This window comes from Cetorhinus maximus, chromosome 13 (assembly GCF_964194155.1).
Source record: "Cetorhinus maximus chromosome 13, sCetMax3.hap1.1, whole genome shotgun sequence".
NCBI lineage: Eukaryota > Metazoa > Chordata > Chondrichthyes > Lamniformes > Cetorhinidae > Cetorhinus > Cetorhinus maximus.
The window spans coordinates 83181006-83206085 of record NC_135891.1 but is presented as its reverse complement, the minus strand read 5'-3'; the positions used below and the strand labels follow the sequence as shown (position 1 = coordinate 83206085).

General features: G+C 43.5%; 1 protein-coding gene across 1 annotated transcript in view; it reads left to right on the top strand.

The window, feature by feature from the left end:
* The window catches only part of LOC144688768 (receptor-type tyrosine-protein phosphatase delta-like), a 455185-nt gene that overhangs the window by 359934 nt on the left and 70171 nt on the right, over nucleotides 1–25080 (top strand). Inside the window, exons 24-25 of the mRNA XM_078555681.1 lie at nucleotides 8417–8514; nucleotides 13522–13645. Of these exons, the coding sequence (XP_078411807.1) occupies nucleotides 8417–8514; nucleotides 13522–13645 (222 nt within the window). The remainder of the gene's footprint in view (nucleotides 1–8416; nucleotides 8515–13521; nucleotides 13646–25080) is intronic.

The window sequence follows — 25080 nt, the reverse complement described above, 5'->3', positions numbered from 1 at the left end:
ATACCACATCTCTTCTCCAGATGTCACCATTCTCTCTCCTGCTGGAGCACTGCAGTAGATTCTGCCTGCCATGTTCTAAATCATCACAAACAGCCTGTCAGAGGTGCTTTCTCAATGATTCCGAAGGGCAGTCAATGCTGGAAAAGGATTACTGCAGTTTTCCACCATGCTTAAATCTATCTTAAATCCACTCCTTTTATTAAATAAAACATCTTTTCTCCCCATCCTTCCAAGTAATCGTCTATTCAGTGCTGATGTAGCCATTCTGGCTCTGATTTCACCAGCAGCCAACGTTAAACAGGATTCTTTTTCTCCAGACATAGAAAATTTTGCTTCACCACAGAACCCTGGCTTGTAGTTCTGCAAGATTGCACTATTTTTCGTTTACCGGGATTCATCTGGGATCAACCAAACTAGCGCAAAAAGTTACAGAATTTCAAGTTCTAATTATGTCCTGCACAAATTGACGATCTGCGTTCTTTTGCAAAACATTGCACTAGTTTAAAAAACATTGCACCAGAAGCAGGCCCTGCTCACATACCTAGCCACTCCCCCAGATCAAATTAATTGTTGTGAGTTTCTGTTAATTGCACCCGTTTGCTAGTTTTCGAGGAGGCTCTTAAAATTGATCCTTTTTCAGTACAAAAATAATAATATGCATGTTTTAAACGGTTATGAATTTTTAAAAATTTATTAAGAAACTGGTGTTACTAGTGATGGTTCTGTGTAGGTTTTTAAAGTCATGTTCAGTTGCAGTATTTAAAATCGAGTCATTCACCAGTGGTGGATTAGACACTCCGCACAAAATAAGCATTTTTAATCAAAAAACCTAATTTTTGCAATAAACTTACTTTTTGCGATAAACCTATCTTCAAACTCAACTTTGAAGATAGGTTGCCATTCTTAAGTATATCAAGAAATATATTTTAAACAATTTTAAAATTATGTTCTTAAATGTTGCCCGCTGGTTCATGTGTGCAGTGATTGGGTTGAGCAGGTTGGGCCGATGCATATTGGAGGCTAGGAGAATGAGATGTGATTTTATTGAAACATCTCAGATTCTGAGGGGGCTTGACAGGTAGATGCTGGGAGAGTGTTTCCCCGAGCGGAGGAATCTAGAACTAGGGCGTACAGTTTTAGAATAAGGGGTCTCTCATTTAAGATGGAGATGAGAAATTTCTTCTCTCAAAGGGTCAATAATCTTTGGAATTCTCTTCCACAGAGTGCATTGGAGGATAGGTCATTAAATATTTTCAAGGCCGAGTTAGACAGATTTTTGATCTATAAAGGAATCAATGGTTAAGGGCTACAGGCAGGAAAATGGAATTGAGGCCACAATCAGATCAGCCATGGTCTTATTGAATGGTGGAGCAGGTTTGAAGGGCTGAATGGCCTACTCCTCCTATTTCTTACCTTCTTACGTGACACTACAAGAAGTGTGAGCAGGAACCTGAGGGGGAAAATAATACTTCTCAAAACTAGCACAAATTTGAGTGAAATTTCTGCCTGGTTCACTGATTACATGCAAAGTGAAACCTCCAGTACCCTTCCTTTCTCTTTCCCTCTCTCTTTCACTTCCCCTTTCAGACCCATTGACTACACATAACTCAGTTACCGTCAACAACCTAATCATACAGGGATTTTTTTTCACCCCTGTCCTCCCCCCTCATTAACATTAGGTTCTTTAAAAATAATGAAGAAATAAGTAATAATACAGCTTAATAATATTGCAACACGATTTTACATAAATTGGCAAATATACACATATCATTTCAGATTAAATTCTATTCAAGACAGATGAAAGAGATAAACCAGGTGCGGGGAAGTTATTGAAAATCAGTATCGGGAGGTGCAAAATAAGCTTTCATTGGAAAGGCATGGGCTAATCAAGGAGTGCCAGCATGGATTTATTAAAGATAATCGTGTCCAACTATCTTGTGAGAATTTTTTTGATGAGGTAACAGCGAAGGTTTATCAAGGTAGTGCAGTAAAAATTGTATTTATGGACTTTCAGAATATATTCGACTAAGTTCCACACAGGAGGCTTATTAAGAAAATTGAATTAAAGGGAACGGGGTGGTTCACAATATTAGTGCAGTGACAGGAAGCAAAGATGGAATGGTATTTTTTAGACTGTGGTTTGCAGTGGCATTCGCTAAGGGACAGTTTTGGGTCCATTACTGTACAATTTTTTTAAATGACCTCAAGAGGTCAATGACCTACTCAAGAGTAGGAAGCAGCATTATGAAGTTTACAGATGACACAAAACTTAGCAAAGTAGAAGATAGTGATGAGGGTAGCTCTAGGCTTTAGAATGGCATAGAAAGGATGTTAAATGGGCACAAAGTTGGCAGATGGATTTCAATGCCAAGCCAGGTGATGCACTTTGAGGAAACTAATATGGAAAGACAGTATATTATAAATGGCTTGATTTTGAAAAATGTAGATGACCTCAGACAGCTTAGTGTGCAAATACACAATCCTTAAAGGTGCCAGAGCAAGGTGAATAGGCATACGAGTCACTTGGGTTTATAAATAGAGGAATAGAATAGAGATTATGCTAGAACTTCATAAATCACTGGTTAGGCCTCAGCTGGAATATTGTGGACAATTCTAGGTACCTCACTTCAGGAAAGGTGTAAAGGCCCCAGAAAGTGTACAGAGGAGCTTTACCAGGAGGTTACCAGGGATGAGGGACTTCAGTTATGAAGTGAGGTTGTAAAGGTTTAGACTATTCTTTTTAGAATAGTGAATGTTAAAAGATGACCTAATAAAGGTTTTCTAGCTGATGAAAGGTTTGATGTAGAGTATATAGGGGAAAAGGATTCCCTCAGGTGAATGGATCAATAACTAAAGGTCATGAGTTCTAAATCATTGGAAAAAGATCTAGTGAGGAAATGAGGTGAATTGTTTTCATTGAGAGTTGCCAGGATCTGAAATACTCTATCCATAAAGGTGACGTAAGCTGATTCCATAAATAATTTTGAAAGAAAGTCAGACAGTTACTTGAGGATAAGGGGCTTACGGACAAAAGGCAAGGATATGAGAATAAGCACAACTGCACTTTCAAAGAGCCAGCACAAGTACGACAGGCCAAACGATTCTATGAAATTCAGATAGCCAGATAGGCCTAAATCTATTAGATTTGAATTTTGGCTGGAAGACAAGGTGATGCAAGCATGGAAAGAGCTAAGTTACACATTGCTATTGACAGGTAGTCTGTAACCAAAAGGAGGGGAGAATTTATCTTTCTTTGACTCCAGTCTTGCTCCACAATTCCAAATAGAACTTGCGTTTGCCAGCACCTTATCACATCTCTCAACGCCGCACAATGACACTGTGCAGTTACAGTTGGCCGCACAGCTCTTCATCATAATGGGGAAGTGTAAGGCTGGCGAGTGAGTGCCACTCAATACGGCAGTGATCAGTGCAGCTCCTGAGTATTTTGAGACTTGGTGGGTGGTGATGTGAGACTGGGTCGGGAGATGCTGGTAGGCTACACAGGAAAAGGCAGCCTCACCTTTTCTGAATCCATTCTGCCTGTGAGCAAAGAGCCGAGCTCCCCTTTTTTGTCATCCCTTTAGAAGGATCCTGGCCTCGGAAGCGACGGAATTTGGTTTGCTTAAAACATTGACACACAGACATTCCTTTTTGACAGATAATATCTTTTTGGAACAATTTGGCACTTTTATAGCAATCCCCAGCATTGATCAGCTCCTGACCTTCAGTTGTGTCAAGAGACAAATCCAAAACATTATGAATAAAAAAAAGTTAGTCCGTAGCTAGGTATTAATTAGCGTAAGCGGCACTGCAGGACTTTAGCAGCATTTGTGGGATGAAGTGGAATGTAATATAAATGGAAATGAATCTGGCTCCTGCAAGATTCAACCTTTCGATATCCATTCACCTCAGTGATGCATTGGACTCAGCTGTACACCTAAGTGCCACTGAGCTATTGTAAATCACAGATATATTAACTCATCATTGTGTGGATTGTTTGGGAATTCTCACCCATCTACTGAGGGATACCCATGCTAAGGGGGTGAAATGTACCTTTTTTTTTTGTAACCACTTTTTTTTAATCCATTGTCAGCAACAATCAAGCACTTCCAGCTCAGGTATAGCACAGGGTAAATGCACAGTAAGTCTTCAGCTAAGCCTCAGAAATACACCTGTTGCTGCACCAGCTTGACATTTCCATTTCCCACACCAGTCATTTTAGTTCGTCAGTGTGGATTTGAACCCTTTTTCTTTGTGAATATTTATTGCCCTTATTTAAACATGCAGCAGATACTGGGACAGTAGGGGAAAGCCAGGGTTGAGCCTGTGCATATATCACACTGACAGTAATGTAAACAGGGTAATGTGTTCTATACCTCACGTTTTCTACTATCCTTTGGTGAAGCTGTTGACCCTTTGGGTCATCATTCTGCTTCACTGCAGTAACCATAATTTATGGTAGAGCCCTGACAGGCAGCATGTATTCAACCGCAAGGTGATGTCACTGCTGAGTTTCATTCTCACTCAACATAAAACACACACAAGCACTCTGTCTTCTAGCAAGAATGGTAGCCAGTTTTTCCCCTCTTTAACCAGGAGAACTGAAGCATCTGCCAGCACACATACCCACCCTATGCCAAGGTCTGTGGCAGAGATAGCAATGGTGCTAGCACCAATGTTGTGTCACTATATAGATGTGTGGTAGAATTATATTATGTGTCAGTTATGGTTTCCTGGTTTCTGCGACCCCCACCCCCCCACATCCTCTACCCAAACACTGACATCACAGTGCCACCCAGAAACATCTGCAGGAGAAGTCACTGCAATGACCTGAAGCATGTTGGACATGGTAACAGATCATTGCAATGTGCCATAAGCACTTTGGTTCACATTTCATTCTATCCACTACATAGCAAAGCTCAAACTGAGGATGGCTTTGTTAATCCCTATCCTGATGGGAATAATATTTTTTATATCATGGCCTCTTATCTCTTTGAGCTATCAGGGTGTGTTTATGGAGTCTAGCACCATGTTTTACACCGTGATATGTTGCAGAAAATAATGAATTGTGGAGCTTTTGTGTTGTTTGTAAATATTTCCCATTGTAGAGCTGAGCTACTGAGGTCCCTCTGCTTGAGCGCTGATTAACTAGTGGTTGGTGTGCTACAAAAAACCGTAGCAGCCCCTGAGCCAGGGAGGAAAGAAATCAGCTCCATTTGATAACTGTACATTGAATTCTCTTTGAGCATTAGAGAAGGAAAGGATGGGGCTGAATATTGATGACTTCCTAATCGAATGGCCTGTTGCCTCTCACAGTCAGGTTTCACACAGGAAGAGTGCCACGTTGAGGTAGCAGGGAGTGGCGAGGGGGCAGTTGTCATCAATAGAACTATGAGTCAGCACCTTCAAGAAATGAAAACACAAAATGCTGCAAAAACTCAGCAGGTCTGGCAGCACCTGTGGAGAGAGAAACAGAGTTTACTTTTCGAGTCCGCGTGACTCTTCTTCAGAGCTTCAGAACCTTCAAGAAGCTGATGGGGAGAAGACATATTCGGCCAAAAGGTGGAGTGGAGAAATTATTAAAACAATGAGCGTTTTAAGAGCCTGGGAGCTTTAGTAGTGACACATTGGCATCCAAGCCAGACTGACTAAAACTTCATTGAGGTTTCGTTGGGTCTTGAATGGGGAGCTCAACATCAAAGAGCTGTGAGGCGAGGGAAGGAAAGCTACCCTGTAGGAACACGCTGCTACCACCCATCACCCACCACTACCACCCATCACCCACCACACCCCCACACTCCCACCACTTCCTGTCAGGCAATGATTGACAACAAGGAATCCAGGAGAGAGAGAGAGCAAAACAGAGACAGCTTCTTTAATTTTGTGAGTACATCATACAATGGGGCAGTGTGTGTAGATTAGTGGGTGGCAGACCTGAAAACAGATACAGTGCTTCCCCTTTTGCCAGGGAGTATGTCTGTATTGGGTGTTTTCCATGACACAGGATCATGTTTGGTGACATGTTCCCCTTTTTCTCTTCGCAGTGTATCAAACTGTAATGACGGCCCACCACAAAAACTGATGATGATTTCATGCTTGCTTCTCATCTCTGTGCTGCCTCGATTTTAATGTCCATATTGTCTGCTTCAAATGATCCAACTCTGCTGATTCTGTAACAGGGCTTGAAATTCTCCATAGCAACCAAAAAAACACTACCCACTGCCTCCACAAGTGGGCCTGTAATTCCATTAGGAACCCTTGCTTCTGCAGAAAGCCAGATATCAGATTGGGGAAGGGAAAGAAGGAATCCAGAGAAGCAAAAACATCAACAACAAAGTTAGGTGACAATAACAATGCAGTATTGCCAGTTTATATCAAAGTGAAAGGCCTTGTCTATCCCAACACGTCAAATTTGAAGTAAAAAATGGACAGCAAGTCTGTCAGCACCGGGGAACGATAGGGTGCAGTGCCTGTGATTTTTCTGCACACTGTCCATTTCATGTCATCAGTGATGGCATTCAACATGAATGTGTGACAAATTTAGCAACACAATATAAAAAAGTAAATAGAAACTCAATCGTCTTGACACTCCTGGCTTTGTGTAGCTTGTAGGTATCAATTATGGCTTGCAAGTCAGAATTGCCTGATGAGAAAATAACTTTAAAATACGTGGAGTTCAGTTTGGGCCTACCTCACTCTAATACGCTCAGTGGCCGCCAGAGCCTTATACAGCATGTTAGACACAAAGACCCCCCCAGTCATTTAATCTCCAAGAAGAGCTATAAACAAACTGGAGCACTACATTTGACAAGCTGTTCAAGTATGTGTCAGTACTGCAGGTACTGGGCTGAAAGTAAATGCATGTTTTCGAAATATCTCTGGAAATTGAGATATTTGACAGATAGCAATCACCCATGTCCACAATGCACATCCATGGTTTTTTTGTTGAGGGTGTCTTCCTCTCTAATTATTGTTGGTCCCTTTTTTTCCTGCCACCTCTCCCAAGTTGTGTGAGGCCAAACTTGTTATCATGTCATCAATGATGCCATTGCTAAGTTGAACCCTTGGCTGACTATGACAGCAGCAGCCCAGTAACAACCCCCTGAATTCCTTCTTCTCTCCAGTGGGCCTGTTCTGAATTTGAAAACTACCCATGGCTGCACAATGAGAACATACATGACTATGAGATTCAAAACTGCATCCCAATATTCTACAGCCAAGTGCCTCCACTTGTTTAAAATATTTCTTCTTTTATTGAATCCCCACACCTCCTTCCCCCAGTGGGTTGGCAGCTTCCCTGCTCTGCTATTGCTGGTGCTATCATATTGGTGGGTGAAAAGGAGGCCGAGTTGACTTGCTGGCCAATTAAGCACAAGAATTAGAAGCAGGAGTAAGCCATTCAGCCCCTCAAGCCTGCTTCGCCATTCAATAAGATCATGGCTGATCTGATTGTGGCCTCAACTTCATTTTCCTGTCTGGCCCCATAACCCTTGACTCCCTTGCTGATCAAAAATCTCTTAACAAGAACACAAGAATAACTATGAAAAAGCATTACTTCCACTCTTAACTTCATTGTGTGGGGAGCTGCAGGCATTAAAATAAGTTTTGCTTCCCTCACTTGATGATGTAGTACATCATTAACACCTATCATCGGAGCCTGAGCTCCCCACACTAAAGAAAGTCATACAGGGAACAGCTCATTGACTAGAGTCAGTCACCCAAACGGGATCTGTTCACATTGTATCTTAAACACAACTAATGTTGCATTCAGCTTGTGTATTGCTGAGGGGAGAAATTTTTGGATAGGAATTTGAGAAGTAAACTTAAGTGTGGATATAAATTCAATAAAGGACATGATCAGGCCCCCTCCCTTTATTCAAAAATGGTTGTTTAAAAAAGTTCTAACCTTCTAGAATCACTTTTGACTCTGATTATAATGACCTTGGCTAGAAGACCAGTTAGTTATACTCCTATACATTTGATAGTAGTTGATATCTCGAAAGAAAGAAAAGTTGGAGCTTCTTGCTTTTCTTGGAGGTGAGGAATGGGAAAGAAAGAATGTGGCAATAGTTATAGAGACTGTCGAGGGAGTGTTTCGATATGCCTATGAGGAAAGAAGGACTGAAGGCAGGTCCGAGCACTTTAGTGGAAATAGAGAGGAGAAAAATGGAAGACCATCCTGGGAAGCTGGACTAAGTGGCTTTCAGCATGTTTCCCATAATGAAAGATGGGTTCACTGCAATTTATTGTGTTATAAATTTCAAGCCCTGATGGTGTGATGTTCTGAACACACATGATCCTCCTCTACTCCTCTCATTTCAGCCTTTCCATCCAGGACTGCCGATTGAATTGACGTGAACTGTTTTGCTGTTGTTTGTTTTTTTTAAAGTGATATCACTGTTTTGTCCTCTCGCAGGCATGATGAGTCACCCGCCAATCCCCATTGCAGAGCTGGCTGAACATACAGAGCATCTGAAAGCAAATGACAATCTGAAGTTTTCACAGGAGTATGAGGTAAAGCATGATTTATCTTAAAAAATTAAGTAAGATTTATTTGAGTATTGCTGAAAAAAGACATTTGTTGTCCAAGCTTTTCATCTTGCACTTATCAGGACAATTTACAAGAATACCAAATGGTAAAGGGAACAACAATTTATACTGCATGAGAAGAGAGTGCTGATTGGCTGGCGGTGGACTCTTGACTGGTAGAGGCATTGCCATGAAGAGTGCACCAGTTAACTGATAGCTGACAGTTAACTGCCAAGCTTTGTTTAAATTCAAACCAGGCAGGTTGACTGTGAATGGTCAAGGCATTGCCCTGGGGAATGAACTAGGGATTGGCTGTCGCCAAGCCAAGACTGTCAAAAAGCTTCGACAACATGTCTTTTTTCAGCGATACTCAAGTTTTGCACTACCAAACGACTATAAGATTTACTTTCAAAACAGAATCCAAATGGACCAACCATCTTCCCATTCACTCTCATTGTATCGAATTCCAATGGACCAAACCCCATCTGCATTCCTATCTTATAGAATCTCAGTACATAAATTCTATTGAATCTTGTTCAGGCAGATTAACAACTCGTAGTTTCATATGCCAAGCATTACAACGTTTAGCCAGCTCAGGTTTGTGGCTATGACTCTCTATCTTGAGAGATCTTGACCTTGGCAGGGGCTTCAAGCAATCAGCAGAGATTTGCATTCTTTAAAATTCAATTTTGGAGTGGAGACACCAGGTCAGTCTCATAACAGTGTGCTGATGTTTTGAGCTACTACAAAGCTTTGAAAGTCCAGGGGAAGAATTTCACCCCCCCCCCCCCCATCGGGGGGGATGTGGAGGAACGGGCGTGGGCAGGTGTGCCTCCGATCGGCGCCCCCAACCGAGGGCGCATCGCCATTTTACATGGGCGGGCCAATTAAGGCCTGCCCAGCGTGACGTCTGCCCGGAAGTGCTATGCGCTCCCTGTGTGGACGGGGGGGAGGGGGGGGAGGGGGGGGATTCCCTCAGCCGAAAGTGCACTCTTCCGTGCATGCGCGCAAAAGAGCGCACTGATCTCCCTGAGGCTAAGTGCTGCCTCAGAGAGATCGGCTCCGAATTTAAAAATGTTAGAGACAAATGCAAAATTTCCCTGACATGTTCCTTCATGTGACACTGTCACATGAGTTGGGACATGTCCATCACCTTCACTGAAACCTTTATTAAGAATTTAAAAACCCTCATGAATCATCATCCCTCCCGTGGATGAGGTTTCATGATTTTTCTTAAGCCCGCCAGGGCTCCCGGCCTGCCCGGAAACCTTAAAGTTGGACAGGCAGGTCCATTAATTTTGTTAAGCACTTTGTCAATGGCCTCAATTGAGGCCATTGACGGGTCGGTGGGTGCACAGCTGATTCGGCTGCGCCCCCGCTGACCTGGAAATTGAAATGGCGTGGGGTGACGTCGGGAGTTCTGCCTGACATCATCCCGCATCATTTGACGTATCAGCGAGAGGGCCCTGCATCCCCACCCCCCCCGCTCGCTGACCTAAAGATCCCGCCCCAGATTTCTCTTTACAAACCCCCATAATTGATAACCACAGTCCTTCCTGATTTTCCTAAACTGTTTGGAGTGATTGCCAGGGCGAGCTGTCATTTTGATCTCTCGAACTGAACAATTCCATGAACTAAGGTGGCCTCTTTTACATCAATGGATTTGGTGCCTCTGTTAAGAGTCACTTTAGTGTTTATCGTTAACAATTATATTTACCCTTTTGCCAAATTAAATTAAAGATTAAGCACTACTTAAGCATTAAGAATCATGGCTAAAATTCGGACACGAACTGTCATTTAGTCTCTTGAGTTTGATGTAACTTGGCCATAACTGGTCACTGTGGGAACTCCCAGTGGCTTCGTAATAATGTGGTGATGGGCCATACAAACCAAAAGTCCCCAGTTTCCATCCCTAGTTAACTGTTATATTAGGGAAGCATTTGGTAAAAGTTTGCTCCTCTGACACCTGTGTTGTGGTCCACGGTGAAAGGTGCACGAGTATGTTTTAGGATATGGAATACCCTACTGCAAACACAGATAGAAACAGGATTAAAAGTGAATTGGAAACAAATAGTTATTTGACAACTATGCACCACAGGCTGCATGGCTCCTTCTGTGCTGTAAGATTGTATGATTCTATGCTTCTAGGTTTGTATGAATCTCTTTTCAAAGGCTAATATTGCCAAGCATTTAACATTAGGTAATTAACTTCTTCTACATCTAGTTGCAAATTGTAATTATTTAGCTAACAGATTATGAGGGAGAGGGGGGAACAGAATACAGAAGTGAATAGATATTTCTTTCAGAGAGCTGTCACAGGTACAGTGAAACAAGTGATTTATTTCTGTTCCCTGAGGCTCTATAAATGTAGGAGGGAGGGAATTAGGATAAAATATCTTCTATGGACTCTCTTCACTTTTGTCCAACAGAGATATGCTTCTATCTGCTTCGAGAGAAGGGACTGTCATGGTGATGCTCAGCATTAACACCCTAATGCACCGTGTCACAGAGGCCTGACTCTACTTTGCTTGACATTTCCTGGAGCTCTTGATCTGTATTGTACGGAGTGGGGGCTGCAGTGTCTTCCTACAGGGTGGTGGGGAGAATCAGGGAGTCAGGCCAGAGGGCCAACTAGTCTGCCCTGTGAGAGCATTGGCTAGTGTCTGGGAATGTGCCATGGAACCCTTAACAGCAATAACAACTTAAATTATGTAATGCCTTTAACATAATAACATTTCCCAAGTTGTTTTTCACAGGAGCGTCACAAATCTAACGTAGACACAGAACCACATAAGGCAATATTAGCACAGATGGCCATGAGCTGGATCAAATAAAGAGGTCAGGAGGAGCATCTTAAAGAAGGATGGAGGGGTGGAGAGTATTAGGGAGGGAGTTCCAGAGCTTAGGGCCTACACAGCTGTAGGCATGGCTGCCAGTGGTGAAGTGATTAAAATCGGCAATGCTGACAGCATTAAAGTTGTGCCAATCAGACCAACACAAAGCTATGCTTGCAACAAAAAAATTACATTTTAAAACGTACATGAAAGGAAAAATAAACTCACATCCTAACATTTGACCAAATACACCACCTGATTTTACTGAATTAATTAATGCTGTTAGAGACATTAAAGGCTTGAGGTATGAGTAAGGAGTTTAAGCAATCTCAAGTCAGTTTTTAGTGGAGTTCATTCAGCAGCTGAAAACTATGCCTAATTTGGCAATGATTTGTCAATCTCACTTGGAGACGCCACAAACTGGCTGGCTTGGGGAGTGGACCAAATGTCATAGCAGTGTGGAAAGGGGCATTCTTCCAAGAGTTGGAGCTGAGATAATTTGTTGGAGCAGAGTAGGGGAATTTCATTCTGCACCTCCTCATATTCTACTTCAAAGTGCATTAAATTTGGTAAGCACTTCCATTTTTCAGTCCTAACATCCTCCATTTTCATAAATACAAAGTTAAGGAATAGAAAGTCGAAAAACAGGGTTTGCGATCATTCAGTTAAAATATTGCTGCCCTTTATAATACATCATGAGAGGTTTTGATAGAGGAAGCAGAGAGAAAATAATCAGCAAAAGAACTAGAGGGGAATTTCTTCAGTGTTGTTATGACCTTGAATGCACTACCTGAAACAATGGCGAATAAGATTTCATAGGAACTTTTAAAATGCAATTTGACATGTATTTTTTCATTTATTCTTTCATGGGATGTGGGTGATGCTGGCAAGGCCAGCATTTGTTACCCATCCCTAATTGCCCTTGAACTGAGTGGATTGCTAGACCATTTCAGTTAAGAGTTAACCACATTGCTGTGGGTCCGGAGTCACATGTAGGCCAAATTAGGTAAGATTTCCTTCCCTAAAGGGACATTAGTGAACCAGGTAGGTTTTTAACAACAGTCAATGGTAGCCACTGTTACTGAGACTAGCTTTCATTCCAGATTTATTAACTGAATTCAAATTACACCAGCTGCTAAGGTGGGATTTGCAGCCATGTCCCCAGAGCATTAGCCTGGGTCTCTGGATTGCTATTAGTCCAGTGATATTGCCACTGCACCACCATCTCCCCCTTATTTGAAAAGACCTAATTTTCAGATATATGAGATAAGGCTGGGGCCTAGAAATAAACTAAACAGTTCTTTCAAAGAGCTGACACAGGAGCCAAGGCTGCACAGCTTCTCCTGTGCTGTAATGTTGTATGACTCTGTGTTGGTATGAATCTCTTTCAAAAGACTAATAGTACCAAACATTTAACATTAGGTAACTATCTTCTTCTGCATCTAGCAGCAGATTGTAATTATTTAACTTGCTCTTTGAAGAACCAAGTAATTCCCAATCATAGTCCAAACATATGCCTGTAGCCAATTTAATAAGAAGGATTGGGAGCATTACATTGAGTATTTTTATGGTAGGTTTCCCCTTTGCCAGTGACTTCCTACACATTAGTCTGATATGATACCAGGCTCCAGCTGATACAATCTGTTTTTGTTTATATCTGTATATGTTTAACACAGACATTTCCCGCAGTTACATTGACTGATTCACCTCAGCAGTTAAAGGGCTTCCTCATGAAGCATTGTGGTTCCATGGCAGTACGTCCATATCAGTGACACTGCATGGTGATGGAAGCACTGCCCCCACAAAGCAGCTCTTTGTTTCTGCTCTCGATCTGCTCAAGTCGTGGGGTAGACTTTGACTTTTAATGATCGTGCAAAATGGATGATATCGAGCTTAGTGAGCCTGGAGATAAAAAATTGGGAGAGATGTAAAATGGGTGGCTGATAGCAAAAACAAACTGTGAAGCAATACAGAATTTTAACAAATTGTCCTTGTCTGGATTTGAATGATGCATTGAAGAATATGATTTTGAATGTTTGAATCAGTAATGAGTTGAAGTGCAATTTGAACAAAAAATGTATTTTTACTTAAGAGACCACAATAATATCTCTCTCTCTCTCTTACCCTCCCCCTTTCCCGCTTTGCTTCATCCTTTTAGTCAATCGACCCTGGCCAGCAGTTCACATGGGAGCACTCAAATATGGAGGTGAACAAACCCAAAAACCGCTATGCCAACGTGATTGCGTATGACCATTCCAGAGTTATATTGGCACCAATTGAGGGTAAGCCTCTAAAACACTACAGTGCCCCCTTGCTATGGAGTTATATATTCAGCTTTCCACAATGGGGATGTTTCTGAGGTTGGTGACAGCTCAGACCATACATGCGAGCAAGGAGCAGGAGTAGGTCATTCATCCCTTCAAGCCTGCTCCACCATTTAATAAGATCATGGCTGATCTGATAGTAACCTGAAATCTGCATTCCACCTACCCCCGATAACCTGCCGCCCCCTAACTCCACACCACCTCCCTGAGCCATGTCACTTAGAGCACTGGGGAAATGAATGAGTAAACTAAAGCTCAATATTTTCCTACAGGGAAAGATGTTAAATGGAAATGTGAGCATATCTCTTTACTAGCAAGAATAGCAGATGCTCGATCTGCTATCTTGGACTGGGATTGACATGTCGCAAATCAAAAATGTAGAAGAAAATGTCCCATTATTTTTAATAATTTTATTTCATTGTGCATAACCTAAACCGATTTTACTATGCATGAGGAAATAGTGTATAAGTAGCATTACACTGTCATGTTTGAAATGGATGAGGGCCTATGTCATTTGCAATTACCTTCATAACTGTAAATCATGCTAATTGGCATACAGTTACAACAAAAATGTTACTTTATTGGAGCAAAAGATGTATTTACTAAAGGAAGTGTAACTGGGATTCCACAGCGTTCTGATTACTACCACTCTGCAATACACAGCTTTCATGGCCCAGGATGAGGTCTCAGTTTTTCTGAATGAATAAGGAACAAATGTGATCGTATAGAATAAGAAGAAAGGACAGAGAAATAGGATTAGAATAACGAACCCCACTTGAAGAACTGACACTGATACACACACTGAGCCAAAGGGTCTGATGTAGTGTCATTTTTATGGTTTTACATAGAACAGGTGGACTGAGGATCAGGAACCAGGACTTGGAGTTGGACTTCCATTGAAATTCAGGCCAAATCCTAACTGACAACATGACCAGCATGAGTTCAATTGAGTATGGATTGCAAGATTCAGTCATGGTCCAAAACACACAAATCAAACTTCTCCTCCAACCCATAATTTTTGGGAACAGACTGAATGGTTCACTCCCATCCAAGTTTGATAAAGTCCAAGGTTCAATAAAAGGAGGGAGCTTTAACCCATACCATGAATTTATTTCTATTGATCTTTGCAAATCCACGTGGGACTTGAGGCCCAGGTTTTCCCCAGTAATCAATCATATTTGAAATTTCACTTTTCTTAATTGGCATGGTTTGTGTGATATTATTCTCTTTCCCTTCCTCCTTCATCCTTTGAGGTAGAAGCAGTGCTGTGGTGGGCTAGAATTGTTAATCAGATTGTAATCTTTGATCTGTTGCCGTGGGTAACATTGGGGATTTGTGGTGTTTCAAAAGTGCATGAGTAGAGTTGCCCAGAAAATCCAGTTTGTGGTGCATCTGATGGGCAGAATTTAATTACATACGAACAAGGAGCAGGAGTAGGCTATTCAGCCCTTCAAGCCTGCTCCACCATTTAATAAGATCAAGGCTGATCTGATAATAACTCAATATCTGCATCCCACCTACCACATAATCTATCACATCCTTGCTTACCAAGAATCTATCCACCTCTGCCTTAAAAATATTCAAAGACGTGGCTTTCACCACCTTTTCAGGAAGAGAGTTCCATAGACTCACGCCCCTCCGAGTGAAAAAATTCCGCCTCATCTCTGTTTTAAATGGGCGACCGCTTATTTTTAAACAGTGACCCCTAGTTCTAAATTCTCCCACAAGAGGAAATATCCTCTCCAAATCCACCCTGTCAAGACCCCTCAGGATCTTATATGTTTCAATCAAGTCACCTCTTACTCTTCTAAACTTGAGCAGATACAAGCCTAGTCTGTCCAACCTATTCTCGTAAGACAACCCACCCATTCCAGGTATTATTCTGGTAAACCTTCTATGAACTGCTTCCAACGCATTTACATCCTTCCTTAAATAAGGTAACCAATACTGTACACAGTACTCCAAATGTGGTCTCACTAGTGCCCTGTCCAACTAAAGCATAACCTCCCTACTTTTGTTTTCACCTTTCCTAATTACTTGCTGTGCACGCAATGCACCACACTGCAACTGACTAACAAGCTTAAATTAGTTGTCAGCATAACTCTTGGCACACTGAGGATTATTTAGCAAATGTTGTCCAATTGCAGAACCACACCTAATGTTGGACACTGTCACAAAGCTTTGACAAAAAAGCCTTTTTTTTTTCCGCAATACGCAATGTGTTTCCTTCTAGCCATCATTACCTCTGCCACTGAACGTGAGCAGAGGTAATGTTATCTCCCCTGTTTGTTAGTCTGTAAACTCTATATCTCAAAAACTAATGGATAGATTTCAGTGAAAATTGGTACACAGAGAGGGTATGGCCCAAGAACGAACTGATTAGTTTTTGGCAAAGTTGCAGATCTGGATCCGGATCCGGATCCTGGAATTTTTTAAAGGATCCGCTAACATTCAGAGATGGGACGAATTGATTTAGTTTTAGAATATTGTGCGTGGCTTGATTTAGAATGTTGTGGATTGTCTCAGCTGCTGTGTTGGAATTTGTCAGAATGTGAGCAGTATTTTCAGAGCAGGTTGTTGGATAGGGATTGGCCAGAAGCCTCCTCAGTGAGATGAAAGCCCTTAATAAAATAATTTATTTTCTCAGCTTTGCAGTTAAATAGCATCACCCAGGCAAGAAAAAGCCTCAAGGAAGAGCTGTGTAATTATGATAATGTTGAGTTAACATAGCGTGGCTGAGATATCCATTCTGTTGAGTGCCGTCTTCACTTGTTCTTAACTGTTCTGCTCATGTAAGGGAGCCCTGAGAGTATGAGTGTCAAAAAAGGGCAGTCTCTATAGGACCTTTTACATCCATCTTAGAAAGCAGATAGGACCTCTGTTTAGCATCTCATCCAAAAAAGGCACTTCCTTAATATTGGAATGCCAGACTTGATTTTTCTGGAGTGGGACGCAGAAGCAGGAGTGCTAGCAACAACTAGATACTTAGCTGAGTAGATATTCTTCAATTGTGAACTCGGAGTGTCAGCAGGCTGTTTACCCACGGCTGAGTTCCATGATGTGCCCACTTGATGTTCACGTTCAACAAGACTCACTGAATAACTGTCAGGAATGGGAATCCTGGATCATTCTTTTTCTACTCTGAGACCAATGCCAACAGTAGTATTGTGATTGCCACCTGAGTTAGATCAGCTAACTCAGCACAGACCTGGATGTGTGTGTGGCTCAGTTCCATTTTGGTCAATGCCCTTTACCCATTGAGCTATTGGTGGGAACTCCGAGCAATAAGTGTACTAACTGAATTTTAGTGGGAGATGTTGTGTTCTTATGAAATAAACCTTTGAGCTTATTTGCTATATAAACATCAAGGCACCAACCATGCATAAGGGATTGGTTAACACATTATTTGCAGGTCAATTTATTAAGGGTCAGATAAATGATAGCAGTCTTACATTTTTACAGAGCTTAGAAACACATCTGATTTATTGCCTGCTCACTACATGCAAAGACTGAGAGTAAGACTGAGGCACATGATACATTGCATTGTTTGCTTTCTAGTGATGTATACAAATACATATTCATATCCTTAAAGGTATACTACGACACCCCGCCCCCTTGTTTTTTAAAGCTCCTCCCCCTTCCAAATAACTGTAACTATTTACAATACATGCTTGTGCCTATTTACACATTACAGATTTGTGATCTGAAAAATTCATATACCTGTAAGTCTCTTAAGTATATAGGTGGTCTGCTTGTACACCCTGACTTAGTGATTGTAACATTGTCTGGAGGTTTCTTTATCTTCTCATGGTGCTCTGTGGAAGTGTCATTCATGGACGTTCTTTCTGCTTGTGTTTAGGACCTTGTTCTGGTTACAATAGGATTGCATAGTGGTTGAGAAGTTGGAACATTTCTGATTTGTCCTCGGTTACACCTCACCTCCGTATCTGACGATTTCAAAAGACCTTGGTTCCAAACAGATCCTTATCGCTTTGGTTGGTTGCCATGTACCTTCTGTGGGATCTTGGATTCAAACTTGTTGTCTCATCTGTAAGCTTGGCCAGACTGCACCTGCATTCCTGTTGCACACATTAGTCATCCTCACCTGTTTTTTTTAAAAGCTGCTCTCTAGCTCCTGAGGGAGTAGAATGGGTAAGCCGAAGTAGATTAGTTCGCACTGGTCTGTGAAACAAGAGTTCTGCCAGTGATAGAATGGTTACACTTAGAAGTATCGTTCTCATTCTCAGGTGTAACAGAGCAATATGTAGATCTTGCTTGGTCTGTCCAAATTTGAGAATTAGGGATTTCACCATACAAATCATTCTTTCAGCCAGGCCGTTAGATCTAGGTAGTGAGGAGAAGCAGTGTGATCAATATTCCGCTTCTCACACACATCCTGGAATGACTTACCAATAAATTGAGGACCTTATCCAAGATGATCTCTCTGGGTGCAATAAATAAGCTGAAAATATCGCTTAAAAGGCGTTCTACAGTTGCACTTGATGTATCATGCAATTGACATATGATAGGGTATTTCGAAAAGTAGTCAGTGACTACTAAGAAATCAGTGCCATTAACATGAAAAAGGTTGAGAGCAAGGTTGGACCAAGGATGAATGGGAACTGCATGTGATAGAAGTGGTCCCTTGTGCTGTCTTGGCATATTCTCTTGATATGCCTCGCACGTTTTAACGATGACTTCAATCTCATTGTTCACAACCGGCCAATAAACTGTCTCTCTTGCAAGTCTTTTCATCCGATCTATGCCCATGTGTGAGTGACGAAGTTGTTGTAGTATGTCATGGCACAAAGGTTCAGGTATGATTCCTGCCTACCTTTAAAATGACTCCCCAGGAGGTGCCTAGCTCATCCCGATAAGGCCAAAAGGGTCTTGTGTGTTCGTGAGCGTGCTGAGTGAAGGCAGACAATCTTTTGCTTTCCAGAGTTCCTGTAGTGTAGAATCTTTTGCTGTTTCCTCTTGTAGTTGCTGAAATTTGCGTGTTCAAAATGCATCAGGTCAATTTGTAGAATATCTTCAAGTTTAATTTTGATCAAGTCAACTTATAGATCTAAAGATGTATCTACTGTCTTTGCTGGTTTAGGCAATCTGCTTTTGGTATCTGATGTGACCATCAAGTTACCAGGTTTGTACCTAATCTTGCAGTCATAACCTTGGATCTTTATCAAGAGACATTGTGACCTCGGCAATGTGCTGGTCAGTGGTTTTCTCCAAATCGTCTCCAGCGGCTTGATCAGTTTCTACCACAAATCTCTCGCTGAGTAAGTAGGTGTGAAATGTATAATTCCAAACACCAGGGCTGATGTTTCCCACTTGATGTTAGAGTAATTAACTGCACCACGGATAGGAATTTCAAACCAAATGCAATGGGCTTATCTTTTTTATAGTGTGTATGCTCCTAAATCTTTTTGTGTGTATTTATAAGGTGGTTATCCCCCTAGGATCGTAAAATTGTAATACCAATATTTCTGAGAAAGACTGTTTCAGTACTTTGAAGAGATGCTGGTGGTCTTCATGCCAAGGAAAGGCACCTCCTTTCTCAACAATTCCTTTCAAGATGATACTTGTGCGAAATTTGAAGTTTAAGGAGACAAGAGATTTAAGAGACCTAGGCATCTTTGAAGATCTTCCTTATCTTAGGGTGTTTGCATGGCATGAATAACCTCTAGTTTACTTGGGTTAGGACATATACCTGCACTTGAATAAATAGAGGCAAAGAAATTGATTTGCTGCATGTTGATGTCACATTGAAAATTGTTGAACACCAGCCCTTCCCTACATGCTACTTGTATCAGTAGGTGTAAGTTATCATGTTCTTCCTTTGTTCTCCCCACGATGGATATATCACCTGTGATACATGTGCATCCTGGTACGGTGCATGTAATGTGATCCATATACGCTTGAAAGAGATCCTGGCTAATAGCCCAAGAGGAAACCGTTAGAAGCAATATCATCTGAATGAGGTACGAAACGTAGTCAGTTCCTGGGACTTCTCTGCTTAATGCACTGATCAATATCCATGTTTGGAATCAAGTTTTGAAAAGAAGTTTGCCCCCGTGAATTTTGGATTTAGCTCTTTCAAAGTAGGTATTTTGTGTAGGCAGCGCTTCAGACGTCTCGGATCAAGGCAAGCTCGCAGTGACCCACCCTTCTTTATGACACATGATTTATCTGCACCAATGCAAGTGCTCTTGTACCTTTCTAATGATTCCATCCATTTCCATTTTGTCCAGTTCAACCTTCAACTTGGCTTGTATGTGGATGCTGCACTTGCTGGTGGGTCAGTTCATGGAATTGCATCCTCCAGCAAGTGTAGAGTTGCAGGTCCCCAAAAACTGCCAATCCTGGCAAAACATCTGGATGTTGCGATATCAGATCATGAGTTGAAGTGATAAGCGTAACTTGTGATGTTGATTTGCCTTGTGGTATCTGGCTGATTCCATGGAGGGTTACCAATGTGAGATTGTGACATGCCTTTGGTTTCTACAATGTAGAATATGTGTCCCTTAGGATGATTGGTTGTACTTGCACTCGAGCACAATGGATCCTGCACATAGAATTACTGAGCCGTTGTATGCCGGAAGTTTCACAGTGGTAGGTTTTGCCATGGCCCTCCACTTCTGTGGGTACATGGCTTGTAGAATTCTCAGAGATAGTATGTTGGCACTTGCCCCGTGTCTATTTTTACCAAGAGTGAATAGTTACCAACTTTCTGAGGACAGATAATCTGAATCTTGGCAAACACTTCTGACAGTGTGATGGCATCTGTGTTCTGAGATTGATGGTATGAAATGTACACTCGCGGTGTTTCGCATGGTCTTGCACATCATCGTCGTTGTCTGGTTCAGCAACCACCTTATGTATGTGTTTCTTATGCTCATTGTTGTTGCTCCAAGCTACCATCTGTCTACGATCTGTTTGGGTTTTTGTATGACTCTTCGTTTAGAATAGGGTCTGGTTTGAGAAGCATACATGTGTTAATGCTCTGTTACTAGTGTTAATAAAAAGCATGTGCTTCTTCTTATATTGGTCTCTGCGTCCGCAGTATCTTGTTTACTAACTCATTCACCAGTAGATAAGCGTGCAACCACGTTCGCTGAGCAAAGCAACCCGACAGCTGGAACATAACAGATGCCATCTTGGTCACCTCGAAGTGTGTGCTAGTGTCTCAGGGACAAGGCAGCATCAGCCACCATGCAAGTAGGACAGGAAAAGCAATGGACACTTACAGTTTCCAAACATGTCATCTTCTTCACTTTCTTGCCCCTTGAATCATTAATGTCTTCAATATTTCCTTTCAGGGAGAAAGCAAAAGCAGATATGGATCCAGGGCTCAATGCTGCCTTTGTCAGGGTCCTAACGCAGAGGAGGAGGAGGATGCGAAGGAGGGAGAGGCGACTCCACAAGCAGCTCCAGCAGGGGGGACATGGTCAAGCGGAGCCAGAACCTGAACAGGAGGGTCAGGAGGAGAGACCCAGACAACAGAGCCGACTCACCAGACCCAGGGTTTATCGTAGAAGAGTCTGCTATTTACAGATGAGTGAGAGCTGATGCCGTGCCGATCTGCGCTTGTCCCGAGCTCTGGTACATCACATATGCCACATTCTTCGTGAAGACCTGACGCCACATTGGGTTGGAGGGCATCCTCTGCCAGTGACTTTAAAGGTGACCGCAGCACTCAATTTCTTGGCCTAGTTCTTTCCATGGATCAACAAGCAGCTCCAGCAGAGGGGACATGGTCAAGCGGAGCCAGAACCTGAACAGGAGGGTCAGGAGGAGAGACCCAGACAACAGAGCCGACTCACCAGACCCAGGGTTTATCGTAGAAGAGTCTCCTATTTACAAATGAGTGAGAGCTAATGCCGTGCCGATCTGCGCTTGTCCCGAGCTCTGGTACATCATATATGCCACATTCTTCGTGAATACCTGACGCCACATTGGGTTGGAGGGCATCCTCTGCCAGTGACTTTAAAGGTGACCGCAGCACTCAATTTCTTGGCCTAATTCTTTCCATGGATACCTGTGCAGTATCTCTCAGTCCGCAACACATCGCTGCATAAAGGAGGCCCTTTACAAGAGGCCCTTCATTATTGTCAGGTTTGTTCTGGACTGCACCCAAATGACTGTACAGGCTCCATGGCAGCAGGCCCTAATGCTTATAAACCACAAGGGCTATCATCATCGATGTGCAACTGGTGTGTGATCACTGGAAGCACATACTGCATATTTGTGCACGGTACCCTGGGAGTTGCCATGATTCCTACATCTGAGTCACTCCCAGGTGCCTGAGATTTTTGAGGGACCATTACGTCTGCAGGGATGGCTGCTTGGGGATAAGGGATACCCACTGAAACGCTGGCTGATGATACTTTCCAAACTCTACCGCTACGCCTGGGTGCAGTCCTGATATCCACAGCAGAGGTGGAGGCAGCCTGCTGACTGCTATATCCTGATATCTGCGATGAGCTTGGCGGATGTCCTCTGGTGGCCCAAGGCCTGGAGGTCCCCAGCCTGATAAGGGTCACCTGCTCAGGGGCAGAAGAGCCCTCAGCGGCCTGAGAAGCTGGAGTGGATGGGGTCACAGGCAGAGGGTGCTGTAAGCAGCTGCAAAACCTTGGAGTGTCCTGAGAGGAGGCCCCCAGGGTGTCTGGCTGACACTCATCCTCCCTGTGGGTGTCCAGGGGCCCCGCTGTGACTCCCGTAGGAGATGGTGCACCAGAAGGGAGCTCAAGGTGCCTCATCCCCATGTCGCCTACATCTTGATGGTGTGTTGCCATGAAGTGCAGGGCCAAGCGCAAATCCGGCAAGACCTGCTGGACCGAAGTCTCCATGGTGGTCGCCAGCCTTCCCATGGTGACCCTGAGGTGCTCGCATGTCTGGACCGCGACATCAGACAGAACACGAATGGACTCCGCCATCATTCACTCTAGTCTGCTGAGTGACTATCGAATCCCTGCTTGATGTTCTGCTGCCTGTTGTTGCATCTCCAGCATTGAGTTGGCGCCACTTCCAGAGGCTCATCATCTGACTCGGACAGAGCAGTTGGCTGGTCTCCAGCAGCCCTCTGAGTGCCGCAGACCTGGGCTGTCCCTGCCTCCGGCTGCTGCGGGGAAGTGTCAGTAAGGTGTTCCCCGGAAAGTGAGCCCAAGCCTAATCTGTAGCTGTGCCCCACCGACGTGTGTGTCTCTGAACTGGTGGAGGGTGTGTGGGAGCGCCATGATGGTTCTTCCAGAGCTTCCTCTTCGGATATGGTCTGTGGGCTCACACTGGTGCTCCTCTGGCTTGGGGGCCTTGATTTGCTGGTGCCTAGAGAATAGAGTTTCAGCTAATGAACATGAGCTATATAAGACTGCATGTGACTCACTGTGGCTGTCAGGATTTGATGAAGTGATGGAGCTGTGATCCGTACTGGGTTGGTGGGAGAGGCCGATCTCCCCTCCCCCACAGGAGCGATCCCTGTCCTCCCCAGTGAGCTCAGCTGCAGCCTCCTCAGTGAGGGAGATGATGTCAGCCGCCCTCCCCCAGTCTGTGATCTCTCGCGCCTGTTGTGTGCCAACTTGGGCTGTATGAAGAAGGAAGAAAGGCAGGTGATGAGAAGGGATGGAACAGAGGTTGGGTGAGATGCATGTCCCCTGTGTGTGTTGAGCCCTCCCCAGAAGGGCCAGAGGATGGAGTGTGAGCAACATGATAGATGGGATGGTGGTGATGTGAAAGTCTCGGTGAGAGAATGAGTGTTGATATGTGTCCCCCACTAATGGTTGTGTGAGATCCCTGAAGAGAGTAGCCGTCTGGGTGCATGGTACCATGATGAGAGTTTGACATTGAGGGGTGTTGAAGGATGACTTACCATGGTGGAGCGGATGAGATCAATCATCCTCTTCATGCACTGGATGGCATTTCTAGCACAGTTACCAGCCACGCTGACCTGCTCCACGATGGCCTGTAAGGCTGGAGAGGTGAGGCTGCTGTGCTTCCTGCAGTCATCCCTGGGATAGAGCACTTGCCTGTGCGCCTGCATCCCTCTGATCAAGGCCTGGAGGGCCTAGTGGGTGAAGCGGGGCGCTGCCTTCTTCATCAGGCTCTAGGCCTCCTTGTGACTGCAAGACCTCTCTGCACGTGTCCTGAAGACAGGTGGGCTGGAGAGAGTGAGATTGTGTGTTGGACTGGCCTTTAAATATGGCGCCCAGACCTTCGACCCCGTCAGCTGACAGCGGGCGGACGATTCAACTCCTGGTGATTCAGACCAAAAAGCACCTTTGCATAATTAATGACCCTCCAAGCTCGAAATTGGGCATGAGTTCCCACCATTCCAGCCAGGCGGGTGGGCACTGCGGAAACTGCCCACCACCACTCTTAGTCTCATTAGTGGAAAATGCCGCCCCATAGCTCTGTGCGCTTTGGACGTTTTGAATTCCGATAGTAGGTCAGCTGCATTCCAGTTTAAGCTTGGGAATGTTGTAGACAGATTTGCAATATTCCCTGGGCCTTCCTTCTGCTGTACCATTCAATAAATGTTGCTGCTGTTGCAGTTGGATAAACTGAGGACTGTGAATGCTTTAAATAAGTTGCTGCCTGTCAACTCCTTTTAGTTCTTCTACTCTCCATGGTACACTCCACTACTGCCATAATACGTGGGATAAGTGTTGCTGTAGCTGCTTTTGCGGGCTTTCCTGAAACTCGGCCCACAAAGATGAATTGTGGTAGGAAAAGACCACGAAGCTCAGCAAAACAGTGTTGTTGCTCTTTTATCCAGCAACTCCCGACTTAGCCTGCTGTTATCACAACCTTACCCGGCCTGATTTCCACAACGATACTCAGCTCTCCCCTATCCGCGATCAGTCCGGCCTGTGCCCCGGCTACTCGCCTTTCCGACTGAGCAAGGCCCAGTGCTGGTCCTCTCAATGCGCTGTCTCGTTTGGGGAACTGACAGACTGTGCGCTGCAATCCCACGCTAGAGATTACACATCCAGCATTGACTAGGCACTAGTACTAACTCCAACACTCTCTCCTTACCAGCTTGTTGTCGCTGTGTTTTCAAAGCTTGTCACTGCATTCGCCGTGCTGCGCTTTAAGAAGTCTTCAATGCTGCGACTTTGTGCAGTCTAAAAAGAAGAGTTGCAAATCAGTGTCAAGGGTACCCTGTCAAGGATATTCTTTAAAAAAATATCAACGCTGCTACTATGTGGTGCCCTTAAAAACAATCCAACGCTGCCACCATGTTGTGTTCTTATAAAATAAGTTCTTGAGCTTGTTTGCAATATAAACATCGCATAGGGATTGGTTAATACATTATTCATAGGTTCATTTATTAAGGGTCAGATAAATGATAGCAGTCTTACGTTGTCACAGTGCTTAGAAGCATGTATGAGCTGTCG